At 38.3% G+C, this 19,433-nt stretch overlaps 1 protein-coding gene across 2 annotated transcripts; it reads left to right on the top strand.

Annotated features, from left to right (window-relative positions):
* Window positions 1-1,623: 1,623 nt before the first annotated feature.
* Window positions 1,624-15,115, top strand: LOC130873106 (C-type lectin domain family 2 member D11-like). 2 transcript variants are annotated; one of them, XM_057767666.1, is made up of 5 exons: window positions 1,624-1,774; window positions 9,312-9,443; window positions 10,857-11,035; window positions 11,606-11,712; window positions 12,572-15,115. In XM_057767666.1, the coding sequence occupies exons 1-5, from the start codon at window positions 1,708-1,710 to the stop codon at window positions 12,714-12,716; spliced, it is 630 nt and encodes a 209-aa protein (XP_057623649.1). In that variant the 5' UTR covers window positions 1,624-1,707; the 3' UTR covers window positions 12,717-15,115. The 2 variants fall into 2 exon arrangements, with proteins under 2 accessions (XP_057623649.1, XP_057623640.1); XM_057767657.1 differs by having other exon boundaries at window positions 1,626-1,783.
* Window positions 15,116-19,433: the final 4,318 nt, after the last annotated feature.

The following is a 19,433-nucleotide window of genomic DNA, read 5'->3' as shown; positions in this document are numbered from 1 at the left end:
TCTCCAGTTCCTAAGTTTGGAGTATTTTTTAACTTAGTCTTGGCTGGCCAGAAGCACACTCTGTAGACCAGGCTAGCCTAGGACTCGTAGAGATTCACCTGTCACAGCCTCCCCAGTTCTGGGGTCAGAGTCATATACTACTGTTCACATCATGCAAATATTTTATTCTAGTATTTTAAAATTTTTCTGAGATGTTTACAGTTTTCCTTGGCATATGTTTCTAAATGATGACAACATTGCAAATTTGTTGTTTGGTTTTTTATTTTTATTTTTTAGGATGATGATATTCCTTTGCTATATTTCTGGAGCACCTACATTATAAATCTAAACTTTTCAAGCCTGTGATTCCAGCTTTGGAACAATCTGACATGCGCTTCTGACCTCTTCAGGCAGCTGTACTCACAGACACAGACTTACAGAAAGGCATACCCACACACATATAATTAAACCAACACAAATAATTTTAGAAAAACTCCAACTCTGTTTCATAAACTGTCTATCCCTGAAATTCTTCTTGGCATCAAAGCTATGAATCTTGGTTTGGCCTGTGTAGAAGGAGCAGAGGGCTGCATTCCTGCCGCCCGGCTCCTGGCCGCTGGCTAGCTTATGCCCCTGAATAACAACACACAAACTGTATTCATATAAACACTGCCTGGCACATTATATCTAGCCTCTTCTTGGCTAACTCTCACATCTGGACTAAGCCATTTTTAATAATCTGTGTAGCACCACAAAGTGGTGACTTATCAGAAAGGATTCTAGTGTACGTCCATCTTGGGCTGGAGCTTCATCGCGTCTGCCCCAGAGAGGAGAGGCATGGCGATTGCCTCACTTCCTCCCAGCATTCTGTTCTGTTTTCCCCACCTACCTATGTTCTGACCAATCAGGCCAAGCAGTTTTCTTTATTAATCAACCAATGAAACAACAGATAGATGAAGACCCTTCTACATCAGGCCTGAGTCAAAGGTCCCTAAAAATCTAGAGAAAAGAGTCTCAACTTGTAGGCTGTGACATCTTCGGCAGGAGGGGATGGAACGTCCATATCACAGGGGTCACATATCAGATATCCTGCATAGCAATATTTACATTCTGATTCAGAGCAATAGCAATACTACAGTAGTAATAAAATAAATTTATCATTGGGTCTCACCACAGTATGATGAGCTGTTTTAATGGGGGACACCATTGAGAAGGTTGAGAACCACTGATCTAGAGGCATTTCTTGGACTGGTGAAGGTGGCAGGGGGATGTGTCTTTCTGTCCCCACACCACCAATTAAACATTCCCATATTTGAAACTGTCATTTGAGACAGCCTGAATGACTCATAATTGGCTCCACAATAAATGATCTCTTATTTTCGGAGAGGAGAGAAATGTGTACATTGACTGTGGACAGTGTGTCTCCAGCTCTCTCCATTCTGACTCTTGTCTCACAGACATTCAGTCTCTGGATCTTTTTAGCACACAGAATCCTCTGACCTGGCTCTGGTGCCTGCTTCTTAAGTGATTTCTTCAATCTTCTGAGTTGTAGAATGATGGGGTTCACCACTCCAGAGGATCCCTGCTCTTTGTGTGAGAGTCAGGCAGGAAGAAGTGTGCTGACGATTGAGTGGACGGGAGTGGAACCGCCCCGAAGCATAAACGGCATTTCTTCCCTCTCAACGTTTTCAGTTTCTTGTAGCTGAAACTCAGCTTGTCAGCTCTGAGATGAGTGCTGCAGAGCCTGCAGAGGCTTTTCTGGGCATGTTCAGAACCACAGACAGACTGCAGGAAGGTGAGAACGGTATGTATTTAATGCATATTCGAATGGAACTACAAGAGCAGAGAGCTGCTTGTCAGGGACAGGAATAGAAGCAGAGGGCAGAGGAGCTGAACCTCAGGACTGTGAGCCTGCCACAGTGGGTTTCTGCAGAACCAGAGAATGCAGACAGGAGTTTAGTTAACTAAGAGGTTTTTACATTAGTTATTCTATTGGAGTATATAATATTTAACACTTAAATAGTTCTCACACAAGAGAAATGAACAGTGAATTGCTATACAAAAGCCTTAGTGAAGGCTTTTTTTTCTTTTTTCTTTTTTTTTTTCCTTTTCTTTTTCCCACAGCAAAGACAAATTCAAACAACAGCTTTGCACTGTGCACAGTGACAGGAGGTGCCTGGAAAGCTGGGGCTTTTGCTTTGCAGATCCATTGTGATGGAAAAGGATGGAAGGAAGAGACTGGAGACATGGGGTCCAGGCTGACCCCACCTAGGAACAAATCCTCTGCATTTTGAGCTTCTAGTAAATTATACTAGGGAATAAAATGGGTTTTCTACTTTAGTATTCAGAAAGAAAGCGAATTTGTGTTTATTGCGTTTTGAAAATGTCTATGCTTCATTATATTTCACTCTTTTATCTTCTTTTTTCTTCATCCCCGTCCCTTCACCTTAATTTTTTTCATTTAGGAAAAGATATTGGATTTTTTTAATTTATTTATTTATTTTTATTTATTTATTTATTTATTAAAGATTTCTGCCTCCTCCCCACCACCACCTCTCATTTCCCTCCCCCAATCAAGTCCCCCTCCCTCGTCAGCCCTAAGAGCAATCAGGGTTCCCTGCCCTGTGGAAAGTCCAAAGACCATCCACCTCCATCCCGGTCTAGTAAGGTGAGCATCCAAACTGCCTAGGCTCCCACAAAGCCAGTACCTGCAGTAGGATCAGAAACCCATTGCCATTGTTCTTGAGTTCTCAGTAGTCCTCATTGTTTGCTATGTTCAGCGAGTCCGGTTTTATCCCATGCTTTTTCAGACCCAGGGCAGCTGGCCTTGGTGAGTTCCCGAAAGAACATCCCCATTGTCTCAGTGTGTGGGTGCACCCCTCGCGGTCCTGAGTTCCTTGCTCGTGCTCTCTCTCCTGCTTCTGATTTGGACCTTGAGATTTCAGTCTGCTGCTCCAATGTGAGTCTTTGTATCTGTCTCCTTTCATCGCCTGATGAATGTTACTGTTCAGGAGGATGCCTATATGTTTTTCTTTGGGTTCACCTTCTTATTTAGCTCCTCCAGGATCACGAATTCTAGGCTCAATGTCCTTTATTTATGGCTAGAAACCAAATATGAGTGAGTATATCCCATGTTCCTCTTTTTGGGTCTGGCTTACCTCACTCAGGATAGTGTTTTCTATTTCCGTCCGTTTGCAAGCAAAATTCAGGAAGTCATTGTTTTTTACTGCTGAGTAGTACTCTAATATGTATATATTCCATACTTTCTTCATCCAAACAAGACTGATATTTACCAAAATATAAAAGTAATGACAAAATATTAACACTTACCACTTAAACTGAGTATTCTCCTAACTGAAACATTATTATTAGCACCATTATTATTATTATTATTATTATTTTGTTGTTGCTTTTCCTGCTACTGCTGTTGCTGCTGCTTCTGTCTGCTGCTGATTGACTAATTCTTTGAGACAATCTCATACTTTATTCCAACTGACTCCTGTTCCCTTTGCCCCAGCGGGTTGACTTTTGAAAACAAGTACTTACCCAATAGGAGAACACCTGTTACGAATGTGGAGCTTCTGTCCAAAGGGTGAATGTTGTGTAACTGGAGGCATTCTGCAACTTGTAACTTGTCTCTTGTCTCTCATTTGAAACTATAGCTGGTTCTGTGAGTGAAGCAGGCTTTTTGTTTTATTGTGTTTTGTTTAGTTTTTCAAGAAAGGGTTTCCTGTTAGGTCAAAAGCTTCCTAGCTCCCTAACACCCCTTTATACAAAGAATCTGGAAAATTATAATCGAGGGCCTCATCCTAGCCCCTGGCACCCATCTTTGAAATACTGGGCAGAAACTCCATTTCAAGCTCCATCCCCTGAAGTTGCCTTAGTCCAAACTCCATCTCTGAGAAAGCCCGCCAAGAATTACCCCTCCCCAGGGAGTGTCGCAAGGGCTGCCAAATGGTAACTCCTCCCAGGGGGAGGTCAAGACCACGCCCTCAGGTTACTTAAACTGCTCCCTAGAGACTGTACATGTGGTCTCCACTTCTCTCTCTCCCCTCACTTTCTTGGTGCCACTTGGGAGCACTGCATTAAACATGGGCGTTTTCTATTTGGTCTGATTGGACTTATTTGCTTCCGCGGAGAGGCTCATCTAAGAAATATTCCTAACATTTCCCTGTGTAGCCTTGGCTGTACTGTTTTTTGTTTTTTTTGTTTTTTTTTTTTTTTTTTTTTGGTTTTTTGAGACAGGGTTTCTCTGTGGTTTTGGAGCCTGTCCTGGAACTAGCTCTTATAGACCAGGCTGGTCTCGAACTCACAAAGATCCGACTGCCTCTGCCTCCCAAGTGCTGGGATTAAAGGCATGCGCCACCACCGCTCTTATAGACATGGCTAGTCTCAAATGCAGGTATCTGACTACCTGCCTCTGCCTCCTGATTGCTGGGATTAAAGATTCCTGCCACTTTTTAAAAAATAAACTAAAAACCAGATCAGCAATGTTTCATTTCTTTGTTTTTTGAGAGATCATTTCTAATATTATTTCCTAATAAGACACAAAAGTTATGCTACAACTGTGTTACGGAATGCGTTAGGTTTTAGAAGGAGATCATGTATATATGAGAAAGGTGAACAGAAAAATTGCCATTTATGTATCAAAATGAAACAGGTGGTATCATTTTATACCACTGTAAGTAGAGGATGACCAGTAAATCTTGCTGTTGATATCATATATGAAATGTCTGGTGTGAAATCCTGTTTGAACCCAGTAAAAGGAAGAAGTTACACCATTTATGTACCAAGATGAAACAGACAGTATTAAATTTTATTCAACTGTAAATATGAACAACTATCAGTAAATCTTGCTGTTGATAATGTATATGAAATGTCTGGTGTGAAATCCTATCGGAACCTGGGTGATTAGATGCTTGAAATCTCTACTAGAAGACATATCAGTTATTGCTCTTTAACACAATCCCAAACTTTACAGTTTGTTTTTTTTTTCTTTTGTGTCTTCCTTTTTTTTTTTAATTGACATTTTACACTTACCACACACTTTTATTGTTTCCTTAAGGTGACTACATTAGAAACTCCCTCAGCTATTTTTAGGGACACTATACATTATTGTGAACTCTATCCTACTGTGCCTTTGATGCCAGAGCTGATACCTTTTTGTACCAAATATTGCCCCTTTTCCTCTTTACTCTCCCAAGACCTGTAAGAGACATTAATTCCCATGTATGTATTGTGACATTGCTCATAATAACCAGCCCATGGAACCTATCTTCATCTATCAGTGAATAAATGGGGAAAATTGTGACATATACAAAAGAGAAGATGAGATGACATCTTTTGTGACATCATGCATAGACCTGAGTGACATGCTGAGTAAAATTAATCAAGCACAGAGGGCATAACACTGCTTGACAGTTAGATGGAATGGCTATGAGTATGGACTATTAATTCAGAATTTGGGAGAGATTTTAAGTACAATTCTAAACTCCACAATCATAGGTAAGTGTAGACATTTCAAGTTTGAAGGTGTCTAGAAATCTGATATATTTTTACAGAAGTAATATTGGGGATGGGGCGACAAGAGGAATAGAAAACTGATGAAAATCAGATTCTCACACGCAGACCAGTGTTGGTAGTGAGCACATGAGAATTTAACATGTTTTTCTTTATTTTTGTATAAACTTGCAATTCCCAATAATAAATGCCTTGGTTTCAAATGTTAAAAAAATAGAAGAGAAGAAAATATGAAGAATGACTTACAGATGAACTGACCTTCAGAAGACCAGTGAAAAAATGGGTCTTTATTGGGGGAGATTAAAGGACACTTTGAGTATCACCTTAGTAGAAAGAAAAAAATAGAAATAATGATAACTGGGTTTCTAAAGACTTTTTTTTTTGTTTGTTTGTGGAGGCCACTTCTTCGTTTCCTGGATGTCCAGACTCTGAAATAATCATGCAGAAACTTTATTATTTAAATTACTGCTTGCACTACTAACTCTAGTTTCTTATTGGCTAGCTCTTACATCTTAAACTAACCCATTTCTATTAATCTATATATCGCCACATGACTGTGGTTTACTAGCAAGATTCTGTTTCATCTGTCTCCTGCAACAGGGGTCTACATGAGGCTTGAAACTCCACCTTCTTTCTCCCAGCACTCAGTTTAATTTTCCCTCCTAGCTCTAGTCTGTAATGCCTCTGGCCAAAATAGGTTTATTCATTAACCAATTAAAGCAACACATAGATAGAATTTTTATCTAATATGAACAACAAAATATGAATGTTGAGAGTTTTGTATGTAGTCAAAATCCAAAGGACATTATATAATTCTTACAATCCTCTAATCCTAAGCATTGTCTTTCTTGTTAATTTAAATATCAGTCCTCTTAAGACTTGGAGATGTATTCTCATGTCAGACATATGCTCACGTCTCCATCACAGCAAAATAAAGATTTATAACTCCACTCAAATTCCTCTGAGGCACATTGCAGATTCTTCCCAGACACTCTTTCCTGATATTTGTTTTTCCAGACATTTGCTGTTCCCATGGATACTACAGACTGGTAGTCATCCACATCTGTTACTTGTGTGTCAAGTATAAACAGTTGACCTCAGAGTTATGTTCCAAGCACCACTGATCCACAAATAGTTCTGAATTTAGAACTTTGAAAGCAGCTTGAAATACATTAGCTTTTATTTTGGAAAAGGATAAGAAAAGCCAACAGGAACACTGGTAGATTAGATTAGGTAAAGCAGAAACAATTTAGTGATGTTTGGAGAGACATAAATAAACCCCACACAGCTTTGTTATAAGATTCTCAAGATTGGCTGCGGGACAACTGGCTCAGAGCTCACTACTCTAGAGCTGTGGAGGATCTAAGCCTAAGGAACACTTGGGCACAGTAAGAGAGATGGTCAGGCACAAGCATATGTTCCAAGTTTTCCTTTAAAATGCCCCATCCACAGTGCTCAGTAATATTGATTTATATTGTAAAAGCTAGAGAATATTTGGCTTGATTCCAGATGTGACTTTTAAAAAGTATTTTATATTTTTTCTAAGATTCTCGAGAGTTACTATTAATATTTATATGTAGATTTTATTTTTTAGTGGAAATATGGGTTTTTATTTCTCTTGGGGGAACATGGGGCTAGCAGGGCCTGGACTTATAGTAAGTGTATTCTCATTTATATAAACTGATGATCTGTTTCCAGTTGTCTTTTCTCAAACCTGTTCATGCTGAACGTATTTAATACATGAACTTTGTTGGCCAGTATTCAAGTATTTGGTCCATTTTTATTCTCTCTCTCTCTCTCTCTCTCTCTCTCTCTCTCTCTCTCTCTCTCTCCATCTCTTAAAACTAAAACATTAAGTTCTCACAACTCTCAGGATACAACTCCTTTTTGATCTATGTCCTGCAAATATTGTTTTTTGAATTCCCTTTGAAAGACTCAGAAAAGAGGGATTTTTAAAATTAGGCCAAAATCCAAGTGTTCCATTTTCTATAATGTGGATTGGGATTTTGGTATTATACCTGAGACACTTTTATTCACCATTAGGTCACAAAAGACTTTTTTTTCACTCTGTTCCTCAAATAGTTTCATGGTCCTAGGCTTCATACTTGGGTAACATTTTATAGAAGGTAGGAGAAATGAGTTTTAGTATGTGATGCAGATTGCCTCAGAGGGTAGGCAGAAGCCAAAACATACTTAAATCTTTGTTTCTGCCCCTCTATGATTAGGTGGTGTCATTTCTGCAAATTTGACCTCTTTATTTTTCTAAGTTGCTCAGCTAGACTAATTCTTTTGTATTTTCATACAATTTGAAGGTTATCTTGTGCTGGATGGCTAAACATGGTTAAAAGTACTGGCTTCTTTTGCAGAGAACCCAGATTTAGTCTCTTGTACTTTCATGGCCAACACAACTATTTGTAACTCCATTTCCAAGGAATTCAGTACCCTTTTCTGGTTTCCTTTTGGATCAGGCATGCACATCATGCCCAGACACAAAAGGAGTCTTTCTTTGTCCCTCCACCTCCCAAATGATGACATAGAAACTTCTTATTAGTTATGAAAGTTTGGCCTTAGTTTAGGCTTCTTTTGAACTTGATCTTAGAACTTAAATTTACCCATTTCTATTAGCCTATGTTTTGCATTGTAGTTTTTTTTTTACCTTGCTTTTATTCTGTATGTTCAACACTTTCAGTATCTCATTGACATCTCGATTTTTCTGCCTCTTCCTTTCTCTCCAAGGAAATCCCACCTATCTCTCCTACATAGTTATTGACCTTTCGACTCTTTATTAAACCAATCAGAAAGTGCCTTGGCAGAGACACATCTTCGCAGTGCACAAATATTCTGCAACACAGACATATATGCAGGCAAATCAACCATATGCATAAAATAAAAACTAAAGTTAATAAGAATGACAGACCTTGCTTATTTCTTTGAAATGTCCTATATCCATAAATGTGTTGGAAAGAATTCCTTCAACTACTAGCTGCTGAGAGCTTTTGTTATTTTGTGCTAATATTAATTTATTTCACACAATATTGAAAACTTCTTAAAATGTTCCCGTATTTCAACCATTAATTATGTCAATGTGTTCTATTATATTTAAGTGTGTTTACTAATTTATTTACTCACTAGGTTCTAATGTGCTTTGTTATATTTATGGATGTGTTTGCTAAATTATTTACTTACTAGGTTTTTGAAACTGATCCAGGTTGGCCTCAAACCTTCTTTATAGCCAAGGCTGGTCTCGTACCCATGGCTCTCCAACTTCTGCATCTCTAGCACAAGAACTGCAGAAGTGTACCCATATATTTATCTCATTGACTAGAAGGGGAGTTATACAGACAGTCATTAGCTGTCCCATGTGTAAGGCAGGAGCCAAACTTGGGTCCTCTATAAGAGCAACAACAGTTTCTAATTTCTCAGTTGTCTATATCTCCAGCCTCTTGCTTAATCCTGCCACCTCCAACCCCCCACAATGTTTCCCTCAGTCCTAACCAGTCTATTCTTAAGAAACTAACTCCACAGGTGGATTTTTTTCCTGTTGTAGTTGTTCCTTTTTCATCCTGATCTCCACTCTTTCTGTTTCTAATCCGTTTATTGGCTTTTAGTTCAATAACTGGAGGACTTCATGGTGACACTTCTGCTTTTCTTTCTTCAACTTTTCTGTGAACCATAGACATCATTTCCAGATCAGGACATTCTGTGAAGGGTGTTTGCAGAGAAGGAGTACAAGCCAAATCAACAGATGATTCTGAGTAAATACAGCTTTTTCCATGAAAGATTCTTGAGATTGATATTCTTTTATTTTTCAGATAAAAAGCTCCAAGGAAAATGTCTCAGAATTGTCTCCCCCATGTCTCCTGCCTGGCTTTACGGCTGCTATGCAGTGATTATCGTCCTCACTGTAGCTGTGATTGCACTTTCTGTTGCTCTGTCATTGTCGGGTGAGTGACATTCTCCAGATCCGGCAGCATTCTGTCCACATCCACACTGTCAGTTACACTTTCTGAGCACTGTGAGCCAGGCACTGTTTGAAGGGCAGGAGAGACAACACACTGGAAATTCCTGTTCTCTGGGAGCTTAGGTTTTAGCAGAAAGGTGCAATCAATGATCAGTACAGGCTGTGGTGTTCACAGGAGGCCAGGCTTGTGAAAAAATGCCATTGAGCAACCTCTCAACAGATGCAAGAGACATATGTCTACCATGGGGAATTATTCAAAATAGAAAACAAGGGGAGCAATACCCAAAGAAGGAAGCTCAAGGAACTGTGAGGACAGAGAAGAGAACTATGTCCAGGATGATACAGCACCTTCCCCTCTTACCCATGGTGTTAGTTTCCATGCTCAACTATATTTTGATAGTATTCAATGAAAGGTTTCCAAGTGATCAATTTACAGAATTTTAGAACTACACTGTTCAGAATAGTGTAATAAAAGACTTGTACTGTTGCCAACTGGCGGGGGATACTCTTTCCCTCTTGACTGGTTGGCCACCAAGTTGAGAGGGGAAAAATTAAGAAGAGGTGACAGAAAGCTTTTGTATAGTCCATGACAACTGATGAAGAGAAGCCTCTGGGAGACAGACTTAAGTGGATCATCTAAAGTTTATTCCAAAGTATAAGAAATATATATGATTAAGAAGCCTGGGGATAAACTGTAGATTTGGTTTGTGGCAGTAAGGTCCTTTAGAATAGACTTTTTAGGATAAGTCTTCTTAGCAGGGCTCTGTATCAAGGGCAAGCTAAGGATGAATCAAGCATCTGGTATTAAAACAGGTATCTGGTTCAGAGACAGCTTCCAGATAACATCAGTCCTCCAGGCCCGGGGACATCCTCTAGATGAGGCTAGACAGAGAGCAGGAAGCTTTGTTGGGGAAGGAGGAAGTTCCTTATGGTCAAGCCTAGAGAGAAAGCTGCTAGCCTATGGCAGACTGTGACCTCTAATGAGTCAGCATGTATTCCAACATCTGAGTAGTCCCTTAATGTAACAGGTCCACACTGTATATACTGCCTTCCCAATAGTCCTCATTGTTATCTAAATTATCAGGCTGACTGTCAAAGTAGGTGTCCATACAGGGTGCTTGTTGCTCTAGCAGCCCAATTGTAGTGAACAATCATAAAGCACAAAAAATGATAATATTATAGGAACTCAGTTTCTGGGCCCCTATTGTCAGTGAGCACCTGAGAGAGATTGGGGTACAGGCCTGAGATGGGATGCCTTTATCTAAAGGACCATTATCCTAAGGAGAAGACCCCTACAGATCAGTTAGGAAGACTATAGTCAAAATCACACCTCACATCTGAGCTCAGTACGTTATGTCAATTCTTGTTATAACTCATTTTATTGTCTAAATTTTAGGAGAAAAGCCAGAACAGGTCTCAGTCAAAAATACCTATGCTGTTTGTCCAAGAGACTGGATTGGTTTTGGGAGTAAATGTTTTTATTTTTCTGAAGACACAAGCAACTGGACATTCAGTAAGGAAATCTGCATGAAACAAAAGGCTCAGCTATCTCAATTTGACAACATGGAGGAACTGGTAAGAAAGGATCGGAATTGATTTGTTTGTTCTATTGAATATGTCTTTCCTTGAGATAGACTGGTTAAAGATGAAGCTTGAGGAAGGATCACCCCTTACAGATGGAGACATGGGGAACACATTGTGTGCCATTTACTGGTGATAATATTCCTGATTGGAGTCCTCAGACATTCGTGAAACATTTTCTCAGGTAGTGCTCATAGTCAACCTGGAAGGTCGGATATGCCACTTTACTAATATACCTGCTGGTGATGAGCATTTTTCTCTAAGCTAGCAAGTGCTGCATCCTGAAGGTGACAACTGTTAATAACTGCAAGGGCAGGCTTAACCAGGAACTCACCCATCCATGAAGAATATGTCGTTACACTTGGCATTTTAATTCAAATGAGGTACTTAAGAATTATGACTGTAAACTGGATCCACTGAGAACTGAGGGCTATTATGGCTCCAAAGGCTGTGTCCCTCACTTATACTCTCCTGTTATCTAAAGAGAAAGCTGTGGGGTTGGGACACTCAGTGGTCATCTGAAACAGAGAGACACATATATTTGCTTTCCATGTTTTATGACAGAATTTCCTGAGGAGATACAAAGGGACCTTTGACTACTGGATCGGCCTGCACAGAGAGTCACCAAAGCACACTTGGAGGTGGATAGATCACACAGAGTATAACAGCTTGTATGTTTTCAAACCATTTTCCTTCTACTGTGATCATTTGTTATGAAGTGTGTGAGTTGGGTCTATTAGAGAGGAATGTCTGTGTTTTGTGAATCCAGCTGTACTGCCTTGGAGGTATATTGGCCATCATTTCTAAAACCTTTGCTTAGTGTGATTTTCCTCAAGATCTTTAGCATGATGATGGCACGTAACTATTGTCTGCTCCATCACTAATTTAAATTTCTTTGTTGTTGATAAATGTCCTGTGTGAAATGTAGAAATAACATTAGATGGGCAATGAGAGCCCTGAGACTCCAGGAAGCCACTGCAGAAGGGCAAGCCCGAGACCCATCAGTCACCATGTGTCTGGCTGCACCTGTTCACAGAAGCAGAGATTTCACATCCTTGAAAACCTCCTCTAAAATCTAACTAGAGAGCACCCAAGACAATTTTTGAATGTGAGCATAGATGCTTTGAATGGAGCCATTATAGACCCAGTCTTGTCCATTATTAAAGTCCATTTAGAAATTTACTAAGAAGTGGTTTTTCCCTTATGTGAAATGCTTCAAAACAGAATTGGAAATCATCCTCAGAGAGGCCACCTATGGCTGTAGATCATTTGAACTGGGTAGCAAGCACTAGTTAGATTCTTTGTACACAAATTGAAGGGTTGGTTCAACATGGATGAATGTCAAAGGTACTGTGTTCAAATCAAATCCTCATAATGAAAAAGACAGTAGGTACAAAACTAGGGCCGATGATTCTCTTGGACTCTGCCTTTGATCATATTACAAATAAGTACTAGAGACAGACAAGATTTCACTGAGGAGCGAATGCAGTTCTGGGCTCTGCAGATTTACTGTTTTGGGTTTATTTTCAGGGTTCCCATCCGAGGAGTGGAAGACTATGCCTACCTGAACAACAACGGGATCAGCAGTGCCAGGATCTATGCAGACAGGAGATGGATCTGTAGCATGCCCAACAGCTATATCCTCGAATGCCAAGTTCCTTTTGCCTCTTTCTAGTCTTTGTCAAGAGATGCTTTGCAACCTAATATCTACAGTTGCTGCTCTATCCCCTGTTTGCCAACAGTGTTATAAAAAAAAATTGACTGCCAACTGGGTCACAAGAGCATCCAGGCATCTTGCAGCCTCCCTGATGACAATAGGTCTCAGAGCGCTCCTGGGACAGCAAGTATTTGGCAAGAGGTGGTATGTACCCTACAGGATCAAACATTCAGCCAAGATTGAAATCTTCACATAAGCATAGACAAGCATGTCCATCTAAAAAAAAAGAATTGAGAATATTTCTTTACATCCAAATGAGAAACATATTGGAGAACTGCACAACCAGGGGTTTAGAAGAACATAGATCAGATTGAAATACTTGTTAGCACTCATACCTTAAGCCAAAAGTACAGTTAATGTTAGTGAACCCTACTTTTATGAAATGACGTTTTTGTTCAGATATCCCTCCTTTTAAATTTATTGCAATTGCCCTTGGACTTTAATAATTCAAAAACAGTTGGACAGTGATGATACCCGCCTTTAACCCCAGCACTCAGGAGGCAGAGGCAGGTGGATCTCTGAGTTTGAGACCAGCCTGGTCTATAGAGCTGTTCTAAGAGTGATAGGGCTGTTGCCCAGAGAAATTCTGTGTCATAAACCAAAACCAAAAATCTAAAAAAATAAAAATAAATAAAAATAAAAAAGAAGAAGGAAAGAAAAGCAGCAGGGAATAGTGTCAAAAGTCTTTAATCCCAGCACTCAGGAGCGATAAGCAGGTGAATCTCTGTGAGTTTGAAGCCAGCTTGGTCTACAAAGTAAGTTCTAGGACAACCAAAACTACACTTAAGCATCCTGTTTCAGGGGAAAAAAAAGGAAAAGAAGAGATGAAAAGCAGAAGGGCTGGTTTTTTTAGAAAATTACTTGTGTTTTCCGAAAAGTAAAAGCATGTACTCCCAAATCCAATTCAGTTACTTAGGCAAGCAGAATGGGTATTTTTGATTGGGACCTATAATTAATTACACCTGTAACTCCAGGTACTTAAGGATTGAAACAGGAGGGTCACAGATTCACACGTGGGATCTGAAAGTATGAGAATACTAATGATAAGGAAGATGAGAATCCATTTGACCATCCTGTAATTTGGGGACACACACTAAATATTCTTTTCAAAAGTCGTTCCAACATGCTGAAGAATTAAAAAAGTATTTAACACTAAGATTTACTTCATACTTTCCAATTTAAAACATTAAGGACATTGTCAAATTGTTTCTCTATTTTAGTTTTCAATGTTTCTGTTTCCAATTATTCTCTTCTAAGTACGTCTTAAAAACAAATGCCATATTGTTTAATGGTTTGCTTGGATTTATTTCACATCAAAGGGGAGTTACACTCCTCAGGCATTCAAGACTTAATCTCTCAGTAGTGTGTGTACTATTGGCTCCTAAAATCAAGGTATTTAAAATCTTTGTAGAGCAGCTACACTGTACTGATGAGTCCCAAAAAGGACGAAATAGCAGGTTGCGAAGTATCTCTTGAACTCTTCATCTCCTCCTTTCCTCCTTGTTCTATTCAAAAAATACTTTTATATCTACTTCCTTTTGTATCTATTACTTGTGCTTAAGGATATATATATATCCATATATATATACTGTCTGGACTGACACAGCTCAGAAGGAATGAGCTCTCCGGAACTGAACTGATAAATGTGCACCACCTGAGCTGGCAGAGATCAGAAGGCATCATCACCCTGAAACTGGACATGTAAACTCATGTTGGTTTTGGGAATGGATCAATAGGGACAGCACAGACAATGATGGGTAATGTCATTCCCTGGACTGGTGGAACTGGGTTCTGTAAAAAAAAGTAGTCTAAGCAATCCAGGGGGGAGCAAGACAATAAAAAGCATTCCTCTGTGCCTTTGCATCAGTTCCTGCCTTCAGGATCTTGCCCTGTTTCATTTCCTATCCTGACTTTCTTCAATGGTGGACTATAATGAGGAAGTACAAGCCAAATAAATCCTTTCCTCCCCAATTTGCTTTTTGTCATTGTGTTTTGTTGCAGCAATAGAAGCACTATCAAAAGTCCTTTGGGTAAATCTCCAGAGTGGCAGAGCTGGTCCATGTAGTAGCTCTATTTCTAGCTTATCCAGGAAACTCCACATGGATTTTCATTGTAACTACACCAGATTTCAATTCACCATCAGTGTCATTTATTGTCTTTTGAGATTAGCCATTTTACCTAGGATGAGATGAGAAACTTCAAAGTAGTTTTAATTTCCATTTACTAAGTATGTAAAATATTTTTTAGAAATGTTCCTCAGCTATTTGTATTTTATCTTTAAAGTACCTAGATAAAGGTTGTTTGTTCTTTGGTATTTAATTTTTTGAATTCTTATAATAAAATATGTGGTCAATGAAGATATTTTTTCACATTCTGTAGCTTGTCTCTCTTCCTAAGTAATAGTATCCTTTGCACTAAAAAGTGCAAAACTTTTTAGTCTCATAATGTCTCATTCACTAATTGTTGATCTTAATGCCTACACTACCGTGACACTACTCAGAATGTCACTTTCGTGTCAAAGAATGCACATGTATCACCCACCATTTTTTTCCATCAGCTTCAGAGTATCAGATCTTATGCTGAGGTCCTTGATCCATTTGGAGTGAGAGAGAATCAAGTTTCATTTTTCTACATGCAGTTATCCAGTCTGACTAGCAACATTTGTTGAAGATACTATATTTTCTCCAATGTGTATTGCTAGCTTTTCTTTCAAAAAATCAAATGACTGTAGAAATGTGGGTTTATATGCAGCTGCTATCCTATTCTATCGATTAATGGGTTTGGTTTTATGCTAGCAACATGCTGTTTATGCTGCTTTTATTACTACAACTTGGTAATATAACAAGATCTGAGATGGTAAAATCTCTAGCAAATATTTGTTTTTTAGGATTTTTTAGGTTACCCTGGATATTTTGCATTTACATATGAAATTTAATATTATTTTTCAAATTTTTATGAATAATCATAGTGGAAATTTGGTGGGGATTGTATTGAATCTGTATATTATTTTTTAGTAAAATATCGATTTCACAATGTTAATTCTACCAAAGCACAAGCAAGAGTGCTTTTCCAATCTTGTATCTTCAATTTCTTCCTATGTTTTTTTTTTCCTCTGTTTTGTTTTGTTTTGTTTTGAGACAGAGTTTATTTATAGCTTTGGAGACTGTTCTGGAACTAGTTTTTGTAGACCACGTTCGCTTCAAACTCACAGAGATCTGCCTGCCTCTGCCTCCCAAGTGCTGGGATTAAAGGTTTCACCACCACGGCCCAGATTCTTCTATATCTTAATGTTTTCACTTACATGTCTTCCCTTCTTGGTTATATTTATTCAGAAATATTTTATTTTGAGGCTATTATGAAAGATATTTTCTTCATAATTCTTTTAGTTTGCTTTTTATTTGCATATAAAAAGGCTACCAATTTTTGTATGATAGTTTTGTATCAATGTATTGATCTAATACTAAATATAGTGATCAAATCTAGAGAATTTCTGGTGGAATATTTTAACCTTTTTTGCACAGTATCATATCATCTGCAAATAAAGGCACTTTTACTACTTCCTTTCCCATTTGTATCTCCTTCAGTTGTCTTGTTGCTCTAGCTAAGATTTCAAGTACTGTGGAATACGTATGAAGAAAGTGGACGTTCATGTCTTGTTCCTGACTTTGATGGAAATGTTTTCAAGCTTTTCTCCATTTAGGATAATGTTGGTTGAGGACTTTCTATTTATTACCTTTATTATGTTGAGATATTTTTCTTGTACCCGTAGTGTCTCCAGGACCTTTATTATGAAAAAACTTTGGATTTTGTTCGAGGTCTTTTCCGTATTTAATGAGATGATTATATGGTTTCTATTTTTTAAGCTAATTACATTTATAAATTTTTCTAAAGCCTTCAGATGAATCAATGAATTATTAATTTGAGATTTCTCAAAATTTTTTATATACAGGCATATAGTGAGTTAAGTTTTATTCTTGCAATTGCCTTATGTTTTTTCATTTTATTCACTTCTGGGAATCCTTAAATGCTTAATTTTCATTCTTGATTTTTTCTTTCCATGAATTTGATTCAGTAGTGTGTTGTTTAAATGCCATGAATTCATGTTCTTTTTTTGTTGATGTGAAGTTTTAATACATAGTTGCCAGATTAAGTGCAAAATGTAATTTTAATTTTCCTATATTTGCTGAGACTTGCTTTGGTTCTTTAGGTTATGAGCACTAATCTAGACCCTTCTGTTTTTTATATTCACCATTAAAAATTCTGCTGTTATTATGATGAGTCTGCCTTTGTATATGACATGATTTTTCTGGTTGTTTTTAATATCATTTTGTTGCTGCTGCTATTCTTGTTGTTCTGAGCATTTAGCATTTTGATATGATGAAAGGTACAAATGGAGGCTTTTCTGTTCTGCCTGGTCCTGCAGTCACTTTTAAATTAACCACTCAAAGGCTCAATATTAATTACAAATTGGTGTATTGCTTAGACATATTACTAACCAGCTCTTACAACTTAAATTAACCCATTTCTATTAATCTATATTTTGCCACCTGACTTCCAGGCATTACCTGTGGTCTAGTACATCTTGTTGTTCCAATAGCTTGCTGGCATCTGCCCCTGAAATCTGCCCTTCTCCTCCCTGTATCTCTGCTTGGATGTCCAGAGTAGCACTATCCTGCCTTTCTATAGACCAAAGTATCTTCTTTATTAACGAATGGTAATAAAACATATTTACAATTTACAAATGGGTTATCTCATAGTAGAGGTCAGTTTTTTTTTCTAGTCATATCTGCTTGATGTTCTATAATTCTGTCAGATCTTCATAAGCACCTTAGCTTCAGGCTAAGAAAGTTTTTTTTCCCTATTATTTTGTTGGAAAAATCTTTTGTACCTTTGACCTGTGCCTCTCCTTCTGTACCTAGTTCTTATATGTTTGGTCTTTGTCATATGTCCGAGTTCCTACTTGTTTGGCTTTTGGGATTATTTGGATTAGATATTTTCTTTCACTAAATTATCTGACTCTTCTACCTTGCCTTCAGGACCTGTCATTTTTTCTTCCACATGATCCAATCTATTGATGATATTGTTTTCTGATTTTTTTGTTTAAATTTTGAATTTTTCATTTTAAACACGATTTCATTTTAGCTTTTCTTCAGAGGTTCTATGTATTAAGTTCTGTTTTCATTTCCTGACTTTTTGTAACTTCATTCAACCATGTTTTGTGGTGTTCACTCTGGCATTTACATATACCCTCTTAGAGTTTTTTGGTTATTTTCAGTATTGCTATTTTGAGATCATTGTCTTGTACATCACCTGAGTTGCTTTTCCTAGAGGACATTATTCTGGAAATACTAATTTTCATGGGGACTTGGTACTTTGGTTATTCATGCTTGCCCATTTGTAAGGGACCTATGTAGCCACAGTCAGGTGGTGAGTACTGTTTACTCATATGGAAATCTTGTCTCTAATCTTGTTGAGCAGGTGTTTGAAACTTCCATTAATATATTTCAATTTTTAAGGTGGTAGGGCAGCTGCATGGCACTTAGGGTTCAGTCTTTGGGCAATTCAGTGTTGATATTTGAATTAGGTATCAAAAGATGCCCTGCCTTAGCTCAAGTGAGGTGAGGATTGTCAGCTCAGGAACTGACCTTCTGCAATGTGAGAACAGCAGCTCTATATAGAAGGGAGGTCATGCCACATTTTCCTTTATGTTCTTAGTGCTTGGCCTTAGCCCTATCAGTGGGTTGTATAAGTAAGCAAGCTGAGCCAACCATGAGGGGCAGGCCAGTGGGCAGTGTTCTTCTGCAGGTCTGCAACAGTTTCTGTATCTAGGTTCCTTCCCTAGTTTTGCTCAGTAATGGAATGTGATGAGAAAGTATAAACTAATCATCTTTTTTCTACTCAAGTTGCTTTTGATCAGTGTTTTGTCATAGCAGCACAGACACCAACTAGGACAATGGGGTCCTGAGTATTATCTCTACCCATCTTGTTATCAAAGGTAGAGGGCCCAAGAGCAGTGGGGCAGAGAAAAACTGGGGTGAGAAATTTTCATAATCTTTTTTAACCTTTATATGTTCAATTAGTGCAAAGAATCAACCTCAAAACAGGTCTTCGATATTAATCACTGGAGATTCTTCTGTGCTATGGTAATGACTAGCTCAAAGGACATTTTACTTTTGTATTCAGTTAGGTACTAATTTCTGTCTTCTAAATAGACCCTTTATTTTAAATGTTGTGAGGGAGAAACAAATCCCTTAAGTGACATTGCCATCGATGCAGCTGTTTCTTTCACACTTCACCTCCCAGTGGACATTCTGACCACTAGTCATGGTATCTCAGATGGCTTTGGATTTCTGTACAATGTTATGACTCCTACACATATTTCTGCTAAAATAGTGCGAGCATTTCCTACCTAAGTTCTTGCCTCTGAACTTTCTTTTTTTAAAATTTGTTTATTTTGTATATCATCTTGTGTGCATGTGTGCTGCATGCCAGAAGAAGGCACCAGAAACTCATTATAGATGGTTGCAAGTCACAATGTGTTTGCTGGGAATTGAACTTAGGACCTCTGGAAGAACAGTCAGTCTGTCCTCTTAACCTCTGAGACATCTCTCCAGTCCCCTCAGTTTTCTTATACTAGTGTTCACAGTGCAAATTATTACCTTTTCTAAGTTCTCA

The sequence above is a fragment of the Chionomys nivalis genome, chromosome 1, assembly GCF_950005125.1.
Source record: "Chionomys nivalis chromosome 1, mChiNiv1.1, whole genome shotgun sequence".
NCBI classification, from domain to species: domain Eukaryota; kingdom Metazoa; phylum Chordata; class Mammalia; order Rodentia; family Cricetidae; genus Chionomys; species Chionomys nivalis.
Note: the sequence above shows the minus strand (reverse complement) of the source record. Positions and strands in the feature narration are given on the sequence as shown.

Excerpts from the sequence above, each read along its gene's own strand:
- LOC130873106 (XM_057767657.1), top strand. The coding sequence starts at position 1,708 with ATGAGTGCTGCAGAGCCTGCAGAGGCTTTTCTGGGCATGTTCAGAACC. Across the intron at positions 9,444-10,856 it reads TGTTGCTCTGTCATTGTCGG|GAGAAAAGCCAGAACAGGTC; the intron begins GTGAGTGACATT and ends TCTAAATTTTAG. Across the intron at positions 11,713-12,571 it reads CACACAGAGTATAACAGCTT|GGTTCCCATCCGAGGAGTGG; the intron begins GTATGTTTTCAA and ends GTTTATTTTCAG.